The sequence below is a fragment of the Triturus cristatus genome, chromosome 4_1 (assembly GCF_964204655.1).
Source record: "Triturus cristatus chromosome 4_1, aTriCri1.1, whole genome shotgun sequence".
In the NCBI taxonomy this organism is placed as follows: Eukaryota; Metazoa; Chordata; class Amphibia; order Caudata; family Salamandridae; genus Triturus; species Triturus cristatus.
In genome coordinates this window covers 679486600-679503121 of record NC_140585.1, presented here as the reverse complement: position 1 = coordinate 679503121, position 16522 = coordinate 679486600, and the positions used below count along the sequence as shown (strand labels likewise).

At 41.3% G+C, this 16522-nt stretch overlaps 1 protein-coding gene across 1 annotated transcript in view; it reads right to left on the bottom strand.

Moving 5' to 3' along the window:
- Positions 1-16522, bottom strand: part of WNT2 (Wnt family member 2) — a 338610-nt gene that overhangs the window by 102720 nt on the left and 219368 nt on the right. Inside the window, exon 3 of the mRNA XM_085653131.1 lies at positions 2849-3126. Within this exon, the coding sequence (XP_085509257.1) occupies positions 2849-3126 (278 nt within the window). The remainder of the gene's footprint in view (positions 1-2848; positions 3127-16522) is intronic.

Below are 16522 nucleotides of genomic sequence, written 5' to 3'. Positions count from 1 at the left end.
CATATAGTGCAAACAAAGCCCATAACCACACACAACTTCCAATCTTCTTTTCTTTTGTGAATCGGTTGGAATGGACTAGGTAAAAAACAAACACGGAAGCAGCAATTTTGGAACGTCCATTTGGGAGCAATTCGTACGCCTGTGAGTTGGACACAATGTCTGCCGATGTGTGGCTTGGACTTGGAACTGCGACAGAAGTATGGACTTCTGCACTGCGAGGCGTGTTTATGCTCTTCTCTTGTGCATTTAATACTCTGATCTTTAGAAAAATGAAAATGTCTTTTGGCTGGCCTGACTAGGCGTCACTGTAATGTAAAATGAATGTTGATATGAGCAATTGGGTGCTGTTTATACAAGTACTGCAGGAGTTGATCTCATTCCACATTATTATATGATATGTGTACCCAATTCAGAGATAATATTACAAATATTGAGGCCCCATTCAGCTATTATTTTTATAAGCAGTATTTGTGTGTTCTGATAGCACACTAGCAGTCCCCGACTGTTCTGATATATTATAATGTTTTCGTCAGGGATCGTAAAAGTTGTGCACTTGCTTGACCTGTAATTTCTTTTCAATAAATGGTTACACTAACAGAAAGCTGTATGAAATACTGATGTACATGCACGATGAAAACTAGATCTGATAAAATAAAAGATACACTCGCTGTTCATTTACTGGAGACTATTCGTGTAGTGAGCACATTCCTCCATCCTGAGACATTGTCAAGTTTGTTTAAAGGATGTACTTTACTTTTATTTTTATCCTGGATTCTGCGAGAACAAAAGCTCTTGACACAGTCCCTATGTCATAGTGCTGATTACAAATACTCCCTTTTCTATAACCTGCTCTTATTCTGTTTTTATGCTATGCGACTATGCTCCCTATAGATTAGAACTACATCAGCTTTCTCAAGACGAGGTTCTTTACACATCCATCAAGAGCAGTAGGATTCCAGGACAATACACGTGGGAAGGTGACAAACACATTGAACCCTGGGCCTTCCTATGTTGTATTGTCCCCCGCTTCACCACAGCATACCTTTTCAGTTCAGTGTGCAGCCCTTTCCACCAGTCCTGGTCAGGGCAGAGCGGTAGATCACAGTGGGAAAACGGAGTGTGGAGTTCACTCACACAAACTGGCAGTGATCCAGAAAGTGAACCCCGTATTTATCCAGGCTGCCTGCCTCCATAGTATGTTATACTTTCTCCCTTGACTTTGTTTCCTTTTTTTTTTTTTAAACACAGGGGGTCTCCCTCAGTAGTCTCTCCTTTGTGTTTTTAGGTTTCACCTGCAACAGTTCATGCGCTCTTGCTTGCAAGAGATACTGTTTTCTACAAGGGGCTTGGAGCCCGCCTGTTGCTTATTATTCGATGGCTTCATTTTTACTCTCATTGGCTGTCTCCTAATTGGACAGCATGTAACGCCTTCACTTCCTCTTCTTTCCCTCGAGCATGGACCAAGTGCTGATTGCTTCATCTTGATTAGGGCACTCCTGCTGCTGGCTGTGTAATTGAGGTACTATTTTTCTTTCTAGTTAGGACAGCCATCCTTGTTGCTTTCTCCCTCGCACACCATACCCGCGTCTTGTCCACGTGGCTTCTTCCCTCCCAAATCCATCCTCATTGTCCATGTTGCTTCCTCGCCAGTGCTTGATTTGTAAAAAAGAAAAATAAGTGCTAGGGCTCTTGTCAGGAGACCACTGCAGCTTGCACCACACATTGCCCCTGCCAATAATAGTATCAACACAACTACTAACCATCACAGTCCTACAACTGTGACAATTCAGACTATACCAGGCCCCCACAGCTATAAGAATGGCTTAGGAGGCAGGTAATTGGTATTTTCAATCTGCATTGAATGAAAAAACAACTGTTTTTGTGCTCATCTCTAAATTAGACAGACAGCATCACCATGTGGCCGACTGTCACAAGTGCAGATGTTAACATTTAAGTACCGGTGCCGAGCACCGGAAACCACTGATCAAATTAAGCACTGCTTCTTCCCTATCACTGCCCTACCCTACTGTTGTCTGTTTTGCTTCTTCCCTCCTACCTGCCACCCTTCTTTTGTCCATGCTGCTTCTACCCTTCCATTTCTCACCCTCCCGTTGTCCGTGTTGCCTCTCCCCTCTCACCCTCCCATTGTCCATGTTGCTTCTTCACTCCCAACCCCACCCACCAATTGTCTGTTACCCCCGCGCCATATAAAAAACAAAATGCAATGACGCAGCCAGCGCTCGCCATTTCAAGTCACTTTTTTTGTAGCTTCCAGTTTCCGCATCAATAGCTCTTTTTTTTTAAAGCCTTTTAGCCACGCTTCACAGCACAACATGGCTCTATACAACAAGGCAAAAAGATTAGAAAAGTCAATAGCTCTCACATAAGCAAAACCTTTTGACTTTGTCAATGCTCGTTTAAATTGGGTGCCTCATGGACACCCATCATCTTTTCCTAAATCCATGTATACACCTTCCTGCTGCTGTTATTTTCATCTTCCCGCTGCTTTCTTTTGTCGCGCTGGGACACCGGTGGTAGTTTGATGCCGCAGACATCTTCACCTATGCTGGATTCACAACGGCGAAGGCCTGCCTCCTGAATACAACTATGCGTACATTTCTCAGAAACAACAGATTAGACCTAGGCTGGTGGTCCTCTTGCATCTTGGAACTAAGGATATGCCTGGATTGTGATTTTGCTGCTCGTTACAATCATTTCATAAAAACACATACTCCGATTCCAATCAACATGTAAAAATAACGTGTAAATGAAGCAAAAAATAGAAGCTAGTTTCAAAGGGATCAATGAACGTTAAAAGATGGATCAAACCAGTGGTGGTTAAACTCACCTTTCGCCCAGCGTTGTTGTTGTGAAGGTTCATGAGGGCTCTCGCGTCTTTCCCTTTCTTCTCCTTGGCATCCACGAATAATGCGGCAAATCTGATGCCATAGTCAATGTTATCACTGCAGCCTCCCCAGTCAAACGTGCCCCTGTTATCTGTGGCAGAGCCAGTCTTCTTAGGATCACAAGAGCAGGATCGTAATTCTCCTTGACTGCAGGACCTGGTGATAGCAAACACGACTCCAGCGGAGGAGATGGCGTAAACAAAGGCCGACTCCCGGCTACCTAAAAGAGACAAGATCACGGTCTGAGAATTCCTTGCTCCTTGGCCTGCTGAGTTACAAGACAATCAGTCAGTGGCTATCTGCTCTTTGTAACTGTGGGCTCCATGTGGGCTCCATGCAGCCTACACCCACAGAAATATGGACCTCTGGCAATGAGATATGAATGGTGAAAAAGGACTCCACGCTTGCGAATGTGGAGCGCCTTCTAAGGCGAGTCACTGCCTCGCTGTAAACAAGCCGAGTATCACAGTGCATGAGCTGCTAGAACCTGTCAGGTAACAAGAACAAAACCCATACAAAAAGACTCGAAGGAAAATTAAAAAAAGACGCAATATCTACGGTCTGAGAAAAAATAAAACAAAGAATGACTCGCTCGAGAGAAGTTCTCTTTATCCAGGCAGCCAAGGCGAAATTACGTGTAGATGCAATTCATAGTTTACATATTCGAAAATGACATGCCCTAAACTGTCATTCTCTTGATTTAATATGCTTTCAAAAAAAGATTAACAGAAAATTCGAGTTCAATTCAACACAGCGCTGTGCAAACAAACACTTTAGACGTGAACTATTAATTTGACTAAAATGGCCGTTTAGGCAGTTCTTGTGCACTACAGGAGGAGAAGACCTTAGAGGGGTCACTGAACTAAGAAGGAACGAACTCCTACAGTCTTAAAATGCCAGCTGGGAAACAGACTCGTAGCAGCCATGTCCTGTTCAATCACATTGCTAGTTGTTTGCATCGTGTACAACTTTCTATTTGAATTTAAAGATCTGGATAGCACCTATATGTGGCATGTGGTGCACTTCTGCCCAGGTACACTGTTAGCTAACCTGTGGTGAATATGACAGCGTTTGAACATCAGGCCTTGAATGGGTGCATGTTTGCTTCTGCACTGCATGCCTATTTTTCTAATGGTTAAAAACAGAACGGAGGTTTGCTGATAAAGATATAACATATCAGGCATGTTTTGCTGCGGGACAGATCTTTTGCCAAAATTCAGATACAAATCTGTTGCCAAACATCGGATTGAAAATATATATATATATAGTACAACAGCCTGCTGTCTATTAAAATAATGCAAAACAGGTTAATGAAATGGGCTTTTATGTTTGAAATGTAGCATGTCGACTTGACAGTCTACCGGCAGGTATTTATTGCCCACCAGGGTTTGACTATATATATACACATAAATATACAGACACACACACACACACACACACATATATATATGATGTGAACTCATCAATAAAAAAGCCGAATGAAACAATTCCCCTGGGAGTGCAGTGTGGTTTTTGCTGAAATCGACTGGAACCGTATGCTGAAAATATATATATATATATATATATATATATATATATATATATCGTGAGAGAGCACACATGAGCAAATAAGAGAGTTTTGCTTTATAGGCTTCAAACAAATCCTAAGGCATCAGACTGCTATCCAAGAAAACAAAGAGAAAGGCAAAAACATGGCAGAAAGCAAATATTTACACAGCTCATAAAGTGATTCAAACATTTAAATAAGCATGCAGCAAGTGAACACATATAAAAGCCTACAGCTTATTGTGCTAAGATCCTTGATGTCATGTCACATTGTGATTCAATGTAAAGAGCTGAATGAAATGAAATGGCTGAACCCTTCTCAGTGCATGTGCAGTAGTGGAACCTGGTAGGATCAAACACGGATATAGAGTACAACTGCATAGAAAGAATGTCATTAGCTAATATTTACCTGCTTGAGGTACTCCGAGGCAGTGGTATTGAAACAGTGGGTCGTCAGACCCTTCGTGAAGGAGTCAATGTTTATTTTTTTCATTTTTAAACATGGAGTAACAAAGTGCAGTGATTCGTTTCCCCAAGGCTGAAGATTTGGAAAACACAAAGCCTCAGTGGCATATCCATAGGAGCAGTATTTCTCCACCTTACAGAATGAATTAAACACAGGTTGACAGGTGTTAGAGAGGGATGCTGCTGCCAGAGTACAACTTCCCATTTCACAGAAATGGAGTTGGAAGACACATGTTCCTGTGTCTTAAGGGTGGGGTGTTTATTGCAAGAGTTAAGACTCCCCTTGGAGACATGGAGAAGGTGTCTCATAATGCAGTCTATGTGGGTCCACCAACAGCTAAGAGCACGGACCACTGAAGAACAGACAAGTACCACTTCACATGGAATGTGATTTCTGACATCATATACATACCTTTGGCTGAGCCTATAGTGCTATAATTAGCGCGGGGAGGACTGTGGTGGTGCTGACATTGAGCTACAACACAGAGCAGCCATTTTAGAACATTAGAATAGTCTGCTATAGTAACACTGGTCACCTTGGATGGTAAAATATTCAGTGGGTTGACATAGTGACTGAACTTTTAGCAAACATTTTAATTCAAGCTGAAGAATAATTTGCTATTATATCATTATCGTCAATACAAAGCGGAAGTCTGCATTCATCGAGGCTCATTCATTGACACCAAGTAGTTTGGGATCTGGTTCAGTGAGTAAGCAGGATAGTGGATCGAATTTCCATGCTCTCACAAGAAAAAACTGTATAACAGACACTGCTGGATTACATTTGCTCCATACACAAGGGCGAGAGTCACCCAAAACAGCCATTTTTAATGCAAGCACCATTGACAACATCGTTTGTGGGAAACTCTTTGAAATTCTGGGGCCATGCATTTTTCTTCTTTTCAAGCAGTGCTCAGTTGAGCGACAGATAGTAAATCTGGGCCAATGGTAATATCCACCAAAAGATATCAAATAAGACTTATCCATCTAGAAAAACTTTACAAAAGTTTGATGGCTGCCTTACTTAGGCATTAATTTTAATTTGTCAAGACAGTAACTCGCCAAAAGACTGCAATAACCAAATGAGAATAAGTGAGAATAAATGTAAATAGCATAACCAGGCAACTGTACAGGTCTAGCATTACCCCGTGTGCAGTAGTGATTGCGAAATGACCGGCCCTACAGAAATAGGATTGCAACCGCAATGGCTGGAGGGGAAATACTACGTTACCTAACAATAATTGGAACAAGCATTTGCAATGCAATAGGTCTCGCATTTACGCTACTTCAAGCTATTGGCATTGGAAATGACAATGCCTTTTATTTACGTTTTAAAAACCAAAACATAAAATAAAAGGCATTGTCATTTAAAATGCAAATAGATCAAACTTGTGTACATGCGAGACCTATTGCATTGCAAATGCTTGTTTGTTTTCCCCTCAAGTCAGCAGATTGGTTTGAATGCACATTGAACCTGACAGGCAGTATAAATGAGGATGATCACTTCCGACTACGATCAGGAAGCACCGGGTGCAACCGAGGGAATGAAAGGCTCAAAATAAGGATAGCTGTGACGTGGGGGCCTGGGTGCTGCTTCACTGTGAAGCTGGTTTCAGCAGCATAGCAAAAATACAGCAGGCCCTATTGCAAACAAGGGAACACTTTTTTTTAAAGGCACATAGTGATTAAGTGGTTTGCCCAGGATATTGAGACGACGCCGAGAATCAAACATGGTTCCCCAGTCCCTTAATCGCCAGCTCTGGCAACTATGCCACATCCTCTCCCAGCACAGGAAGCCTCCGGACCAAACATGCTGTCCATGCCTCGAGGGCAAAAGTAACAGCCCTTCGATTGTGAAAATACTGCCCGGATGCTGGTGGGGAGAACTCGGAGGCGGGATGAGGCAATTAAAAGCCGCAATATACAACCGGTTTTAACTGCTTAACAGAAATAGTAGAATATATTCCTGGAAGGATAGGAGGTAAACCTGCACACAGTGATTGGGGCAGGTTACCTAAGGTAGATGGGTTCCCCAATATTGAATGGGTGGCACGCAAACGTGCAGCAACACAGAGAGGAGCACAGGCACATATCACAAACATTGCACATGTGTAATGAACGCCCTTCCGCATGGTGGATGTCAACATCAATGATATGCTCAGCTGGACTAATATAATTTTTTTAGAAGATGCGGATGCAGATTACAAAATTACACTAAAGTCAACCACCTAACCCAACATAAAAAAGCGCTTCATTTCCCCGTGTATACAAAATAAATATGACCTTGTGTAACGCAATTGATGTTCCTGTAAAGTGCTCTGATACCTACTTTGCGCTTTACCAATGTACATTAAAAAAATGGTTAGGAGAAAAAGGAGGGATGCAGAGAGGAAGAGGGCAATATAAAAATATTAATGACAGTTACACTGATATTTTACCAAGATGAGTAGGTAAGCGCGGGGTAAGATGCGTTAGGGCCGTCCTGATATGTTAGAAAACTGGTATTTTATTTTGTGGGGTACTGATGTGGGTGTTTTTAATACGATCTGTTGTGGAGATAATGGTGGGTTTTATAAGGGGTGTGATGGTGTAAAGAGAGGCGGGTGTCAGAGCAGTGGTGTGGAACTGCGATGAATATTGGCCACAGTGATCGCTACTCATGCGGATGGTCCTTCTATAGCGAGTCAAGCCGCTGCTGGCGGGCCCGCATAGTAGCTGAAGAAGAAATTCGCCCCCCATGCTCCATTGGGGGGCTGTCAGGGCACCGTGGCTGGTTTGGCTGTTGCTCATCCACCTCAGGCACCATAGAGCTCTACCGCCCCCTCCCTCCTTCCCTGATGGGGGTTTCGCAGAATTGGGGTGATGTGGAAGAGGCTACAGATGCAGTGCAGAAAGAAAAAAAAACGCATATGCTGTGTGACAAGGCGCAATGGGTGTGCAGCGGACACTGCACTGTAGCTGCTGACGCAATGAATAAAAAACAAAACACAAGCATTGGTGGAAAGTGGTCATCCCACAGGATGGGGTGAACAAATGGCACAGGAAACAAAGCGGCCGTGCACATTAAACGTATACGTCCAGTGAACCATGCGCTATAGCAAAAAAAAACAATGAAGTAGCCCATACATTAAAAGATACAGCCCTGCAGCGGAACCTAATTGTAGTTAGGCGGTGCTGCTTCCGGAATAAACAGAAGTAGGTATCAAACCAACAGCCAATAAAAAGGCAGCTAAGAAGAGCAATGCCACAGTTAAACTAATGACAAGCGTCAGGACAATTTTCACTGCAATGAGGTGAATTTCAGCCAACTTACAGATTACTTGATGTCTCGGAGAGAAAGTGCATGCACTGCATCGGCGAGACCTACGCATCAGAAGATCAGACATTAAATAGGGAGGGCAAAAGACAGGGCTGAACACAATGGGTAACACTTATTTCACCTCTGTGCTCTTCAGAAGGGCTGTGCAGTACGGAGCAGACTGTTTAGGATGCATGAAACATCCGCTGTCGGATTCATCAACAAATGTTCAGAGTCAAAACCTGGAGAAATTGACTTTAAAAATAATGACAGCAGATATTTACAGTGCATGGACACACTGAGAGGCTTTTAGGATTAAGTGCTATATAAACATAAAGAGCCAGATGTACAAACATTAAGAATACTGATTTCCTAATTGCAATTCAGAGATAATCACAATTAGGAATCAAAATTCCTAATGCATTAATTTTTGTATTCACAAAGAGAGATTCCTAGTAGGTCATAAATCGACCTACATCATGAATATGAATGAGGGTAAATTATAACTTGCGACTCATTAGGAATCGCCGCCATCACAGAGATGGTGGCCGGCTGGGGTCAACAGACCATCATGTCTGTGACTGCTTTTTAATAAAGCAATCCTCTTTGTTTTAGATGTAGCCAGTTTTCCTAAATGGAAAATGGGATGCCCTTAACAAAAGAAAATTAAACGTTCGTTTAATTTTTTTGGAGCAGGCAGTGTTCCCTTGGACCACTGCTTGCTCTTTAAAAATATATTTTTTAACATTCTCAAAGGGGAAGTGGTCATCACTTTTTGCCTTTTGTGCATTTGAAATATCAGTTTTCCAGTCACGAACAGCCCGATTTTGCAAATCTGGCTGTTTGCGACTGCAATAATGCAGTGTACATCTGGCCCAAAGTTCCTATATTTTTTCTTAATGATTCTAATCAAATGTCACTGTTTCTTGACTTTATTGTGACAACTTAGGCCATACTGGAGGAACTGCAACCAACTTAACAGTGACCAACCAAACTGAAGTTACAAATCAAGACGAGATAATAACAAGAGAGAATATAACGAAACCCATACTAATTGACATATTGCAGGCAAACTCTCAATTATCTGACTTAACCTCTTTGTTTCTTATGAGGTGATAAGACTTAACTTCTGCAGAAAACCCTGAGGTATGGGCAGTAACTAGAAGCTTCATCTAAAACATTAACTATTTCTGCAAACGATGAAAGGAGGGCCCCGGGAAAGTAAGACACTCGTGAACAAACGGTTTTCAGGTTAATTCGGCCCTCCTGTGGCTGCTAGGAATGTTGGTGTTCACAAAGTGTATACATGGTGTTATGGATCTGTGCTTGCTCTTAAATGTGGGATCTCAATGGTGGCATAAGAGGCTTACAAATGTGTGGTTGGTGTCTGTGCTAGTGCGTAAAGCAATTCTTTTGGTTCTGCATAGGTTCCCAACTTGAAGTAATGGGGTGCCATGTGCACCAAGCCCTATTGAGGATTTTGCATGAGACTGTTTCAATTCACTGAGAAAGGGATAATTGCCTGCATGACTCTCAATTTTGGGATCCTAGGCCTTGCTAATTTGGTCTACTTGGAATATGCACTGGTTTAGGTCCTGGCAGGAGGTCCCTTTCTCACCTAGATAATTTGATAAGTCCTATAGGTTAAGTGAAAATAAACCCACACTGTCATTTCAATTATCTCTGTTGCTCACTACCTATATTTATCTGCCCACTGTCGACTAACATCTCCTTTGCACCTTAATGTATTCACCCAAATCCTCCTTTCTTCTCATTGCAATTCACTGTATTCTAATCCTGTATGTCTAACCAGTTTTTCCTGATCTAGACTACATAAGCCACCAAATGACAGATGCCTTGTCCCACCAAATATGTACACGTGCACTGCCCACTGCTGGAACTTGTGTTCACTATTGATGGAGGCAATTTGCTACATTGGCATGAATGACAATCACTCTAGGAGCTCTTACATACAGAAGTAGAAAAGGGATAGACGAACATGGTTCTCAAGATTATTTCCTAAACAACAGAACAAGAACAAGCACTGGCAAAGCCAATACTTGTCACAGTGAAACCTATTGACTTTTCAATGCATTTTTCTGGCTTAGATAGTTGCAACAAATGCACATGCGTGCAGATTGGCTATCTTGTAAAGGGTTTTGACATTACTAAATGAATTAAAAAATGGCTGCAGCAGATGTACACCCACCAACCGCAACCATGATTGGATGCATTTATATTGTTTAAAAAAATTGCATTCAAAGACGGCCTCTGTAAGCGTGCGCGCATGCACCGCAGCCATGCTTCAATGCATTTTGGTATATTTTGATAAACCCATTCAAAGATGGCTGCTGAGTATGCTCACACATCCTTGGAGGCCATATTTGAATGGGATTTGTTAAAATAAAACAAAGCAATATGTAGTAGGAGCACACATGGGCAGCCATCTTGAAAGGGTATTAAAAAATTAAGATGACTTTGCTGGTGTCAAAAAGTGGAAAATAAATGTTACAAGGCCAAATGAGTTGGAGGGTGGATGGCAAGTGAGGGGGAAGGGGAAACGAGTGTAGAAGAGAAGCAGGGATTGAGCGAGGGAGAGAAAATAGTCTCTCACAGGCACCTCAAGGCAAGGTCTGATGTCAGCATTGAAAGGATACATCATCCAATCAGAACATTGTGAGATTGAAATACTCCTAGGTCAGGCAAATGTAAGACCAAGTCAATAACAAATAAAAGTTAGATCTACAAATTTAAAACAGATAGAAAGAAAACAATATTTGGAAAATATAAGTGAAGGGAATAGAAGTGTTACGATACTGAAGAAAGAGGCCAGAGCCTTGATGTGAGCTATAACTGAGCTCCCTTAAGTCCTAAACAGTCTGACACACAGAGGAAAAAGCTGATTTCTGGTTGAAATACTCGATTCATCCATGGTACCTAGGCTTAAACACCAAGGTCTGGACAAATTAAATGCATGAAGTATGTCTGCAACAATTAGCTACACAATATAATTACGAATACAGTAGCCCAAAACCACACTAGTGAAAAAAAGACAAACAGAAAATTAAAGAAAATTTGAAATATGGACCAAATGTTGTATAGAAAAGAAAGAGTGTTTAGTTGGAAAGTGTTCAAAAAAGCATTCAATCATATCCTAAGGGAGGTGTATAAACATGACAATAAATGAAAACATTTTCTCCATGACATTAACCAGGGTTTCGGCCTTGTTTGATAAAAGTGATGTGAATCAAACTGGTGAATTGCCATTAAAAGTGATGAAACTTTTCGGTTGGGATTATAGGTCCAGTGGGAAAATCTGAAGGTAGTGTCCAAGGAGGGCTACAAAAGGATACAGGATAAGACAGTTGAGAAAAAGCATTGACCTTCATGTTAAACAGCGTATAGTAGGAAGAAAAACAAACTTAAGCCGCTCAACAATGCATCTTGTTTAAAGATGCTCCTTGTCCACCACTGGAGGTTTTACAGAAAATCTAATGTTTTTCAACACCTTATGTTAGCAGTACTACCTTAAAAAATATTCCTCACATCATCAGGACTAGCTCTCAAGACTCCAGTTCATTTGTTTCAGCTAGAGGGTTGTCCTCACAACTCCCAATAGGTCAACTGGAATATCTCAAGGCAGGCAATAGCTTCCTCAGTCTCAGTACCTACTGCACCCTTAAGCTTCAGGTTCTACAGGTGCAAGCAGGTTTCACTGGCAGCACAGTGACACAATTCAGCTGTAATGGTCAGCGGGATATAGGCACCACCAGCCATGGAGCGCAATGTTGGGACCAAAAGTTCAGGCAGCGCAAAAGATACCTCTTTCCCATGGTTTCTAGTAGAAATGGCAGGAATTGTTTGTGAAGTTGGCAAGGAAGCGTTCTTTCCTCCATAGTACCGATGCAGATTTTCTCTTTGCCATGTTTCAAGGGATAAACCATTTACCCATTGAAATTGAGTTTCAGTCAATCCCAATACAATCCACAGGATTTCCAGTCTCAGTTATTCACAAAGTGAGGAACTTCATGTCTCCAACAACTCCTTTGGCATTGACATTATTAGAGCTTAATGCACCAAAATACAACATGGGTAATCCTTGTCTCAACTTTGAATGGCTTGCCCTGCATTCCAGCTTTAAAGATGATTACCTCCCTCAGTCAATCAATCAATCAATCATGGGTTGGTAAAGTGCAACTACTCAATCGTGAGGGTCTCCAGGAGCTTGGGGGAGGTGGGGAGCACATCCATCTAAGTATTGGAGTAATTCAAAGAGCCAGGTCTTGAGGTCCTTCCTGTACTGGGGTAGCGTGGGAGATAGTCTGAGGGGTAGGGTGTTACAGGTCTTGACAGTGAGGAAGGAGAAGGACTTTCCTCCGGTTCTGACTGCGGCGTTCTACACATTCTGGAGCTTGCAGAGATTTTTCTGGGTAACGCTGGTGTAGAGTGTGTTGCCATAATCAAATCTCCTGCTGATGAGCGCATGAGTGACGGTCTTTCTGGATTCAGTGGAGATCCCTCTGAGGGTCTTTCGCGGAGTGTATTGAAACAGGCCAAGGATAATGATTAATCTGGCGGTCCATAGTGAGCGATTCGTCTAGTATGATGTGGAGGGTAAAGCGAGGTCCGTCAGGGTGGGGGAAGTTCCTCGAGCAGAGGGTCACCAGGTATCCTTCCATGCTGAGGGTATGGATCCCAGGATGAGGACTTGTGTCTTGTCTGAGTTGAGCTTAAGGCAGCTGTTCTTCATCCAGGTGGCAACAGCTTTCACCCCTTCTTGGAAGTTGTGCCTGGTGATGTTGGGTTCGTTGGTGAGGAAGAGCATCAGCTGAAGTGAGTCAATACTTGGCATAACCCTTTAGGAAAGAATGACTTACTTCAATCTTCCTGTCCTCACTTCTGAACTAGGAAAGGTTGCTACAGATTTTACTCGGGCACGGCCACCCACCTTGGCAGGCCAGAGAGGGACTTCCATCTCCCCCGGAGCGTTGTACAGAAATCCTTTGAAGTCTCAGCTAGGAATCAGTGGCATCACAATGTATTCAGTGAGGTTGGATCCGGACCCCAATATGCATGATATTGGAATGCACTGCAGCAGAATATAATTCCTATCATATAACTGCTAGAATGGTTATTGATAATTGGATTCTAATTTCATTCAAGGGTTTGTGACCCAGATTACATATATACAGCAACGTTGATTTTTTCATTCTAACACTGCAAATTCAATGCCCCATTGTCTTTTGTATAATGCAAGGATAGGTCCGATAGCAGAGACAGGAAATAGTCAGTCGCATGTTTGTTTTCAAAATTCAAATTCAAAAATCTTTATTTCGGTTCTTTTAAACCATAAAAGATACATTTAAACACATGCAATTTCCATGTACAGATAGTGCAGCAATACCGTTACAATATTTATAAGTGGGGAAATAAAAAGGAAAAAGGGCTTGTGTATGACCTGTCGCCACTATAACTAAAAACATAAATACATTTATAAATATACTAAAATAGGCATCATAATAAAAATGAAGATAGCACTAATGTAAAACCCCTATTCCATCATCCGTTTATTTGTGCTTTCGTTCCTAGAACATTTAAAAAACAATTGATAATACTTTCTGATTAATATAATATAATGCACGATCAAGACTCCCTTATTACCATTTATATCTACATGCATGAGCTAAGTTAATTAAGTATTGCCCTGGAAATGCTTAATCATGTTCGTTACAGATTCAGTCCTGCTTTGGCCCTTAAAAAACTTACAGCTAGTAGAAATTTACTTACACTAAATAAAGTTAATTGTGCTGTGTCAATTTTTAATATTCTTTCTGCCTCTTTGCAAGACCTAATTCCCATATTTATACAAAAGGGCTTAATCCATCTCTTTCTAGGCTTGACATATGCAGGACAAAAGAATAATACATGCAAATAATTTTCTTTAACCTTATTTGGGCATAGAGAACACAAGTCATTGCCTATTCCAGCATGATTGATAGCCCATCGTGACGTAATTGCATTTATATAAAGTACACCATATCTAAACTTCATATATAAAGTTTTTGCTAGTTGAGGACACACCTCATCTAGAAAGGGCTCAAATTTTGCTACATCCTTGAACAAAAGGAACCTAATCGTTAGCGGTCCATTAGGTAAACCATATAGCACACTATTTTGAATATAGGCCCAAAGGGTAGATTTTAGCAGTTTCTTTGAGGCTAAAGACAGCGAAGTTGGGTCGTCCCAATAATGGGATAGGCCCAGCTTCCTAAACCATGAAAAGACATGTCTAAGCCACAGAATACTCCTATTCTGATCTAACTTCAGAATCTCCTCTAGGCCTACCTTGTAGTGTAACAATTCTGTTGTTGACCAAAGTTCTACCCAGAATATAAGGGGTCTTAGTAGTGCGTAGTGGCCAGTACGTTTGACATTCAAATCCAAGGTAATTGGAATTAGTGGTGCTCGCACGGGGAGACTTAAAAGCATTCCATAAAATGTATTTTCCCCCACTTCAAAATTCTTTTTGCAGTAAGGCCCCCATATTTCAGCCCCACAAAGTGCGGCTGCTTGGGCTTTATATTTAAACACCTCCAGGGCTGGGGAAACTGCCTTGGAGAAACTGCTCCTGTGCTTTTTCATTATGGGCAGAGAGTTTTGGAGCAGAGCTATCTTGCTTTTTTCCATTTGTGACTTCCAGGATAGCTTTGTGTCCAAAGATATACCCAAATAGTTAAAACTCTACACATGCCCCAACTTTTGATTGCTATGTTTTTAAAAATGTTTTATGGGATTTATGGCTATATACTTTGTTTTACTGGTGTTTATTTCAAGGCCTTTCGTTATACAGTAAGTATGGAAGGAGTCTAATAGGCATTGTAATCATTTTGGTGTTTGTGATATTAATATGGTGTCGTCAGCAAATAGAAGTGCTGCCACCGAGTCTTCCCCCAAGTTGGGTGCATCGGTCTGGCGACCATTCAAAAAGTTGGGGATATCATTTACATACAATGAAAATAAAGTTAGTGCTAGTACACATCCTTGACTTACACCACTTTTTATAGGGATTGCTTCAGAAAGTTAGCCCCTCGGACCCCATCTTACTTTTGCATAATTATCTTCATGTAGCCTTATTATTTGCTCAAGTAAATCACCAGGCACCCCTTAACATCTCAACGAATCCCATAGTAAGTCCCGTGGGATAAGAACAAACGTTGCCTTTACGTCTACAAAGGCAACGTAGAGGTGACCCTCTCTTATTTTTACATATTTCCAGCAAAGGCATGTGAACCTAAAAACCTGTTGTGCTGAGTTTTGTACTAAAACCAGCCTGGAATTTTGAAAGCACATTGTTATCCTCAATCCAAATATTTAATTGATTTAAAATATGCCTAGCAAAAATGTTCTGTAAAATATCTATTAAACTAATTGGGCGATAGTTTTCAGGATCATAATGATTGCCTTTTTTAAAGATCGTAATAATTTCAGCCCCTTTCCTAGTTTCGGGGATTGGAGCGCCCGAGGCTATTGCATTACATAAATGATTTATATATGGTCCCCAGACGCTGATATCATGCTTCAATAGATCGCCCGGGATTTTATCAGGTCCGGGAGCTTTCCCTGATTTGACTGAACTAATTGCCATTATTGTTTCATCCAAGCTAAAAACTAAATTTAAATCCTTTAAGTTAGGTGCCAGACCATCAATAAGTATGGATTGCCTACTTCCTCATGCAGCATATAAACTAGTAAAATGATCTACCCAAGTATTTGCATCTAGGTATGTGTCTTTGACGTCCCTTCCCGTCTTGTTCCCTTTGGCTACAAGCTTCCAAAAACCTAACTGGTCCTTGACCTTGGCTGCGTTGAGTAAGTCTGTCCAAATACCATCGTCCCATGTTTTTTTCGCATTATCAAGCGTTTTCTTATATTTAATCCAAGTCTCCCTTATACTAGTTATATTGCTGTTTTTTATTGCCATTATTAGTTCAGCCTTAACGTCACGACAAACCTTATCATACCAGGGATTTACTTCTTTGTTTTGTCCTTTGTGCCCTCCTTTCTCCTTCCTTGGGATATTGGTCACAATCGACATCAGTGCTACCAAAAGATCTTTATGTAGATCTAACAAATGGTCTTTCTCTATTGGTAGATCTATATGAGGTGCAAAAATATCTGCAAATATATTGTAAATGTTTGTCAGAGACTCACTATAAGGCCACTTCAGGGATCGGCGATTGTTACTTACTAGAAGATCATCTAAAAAAAATGTTACTGTCCTCAGTGCACGGGGGAGAAAAAGAGAAGA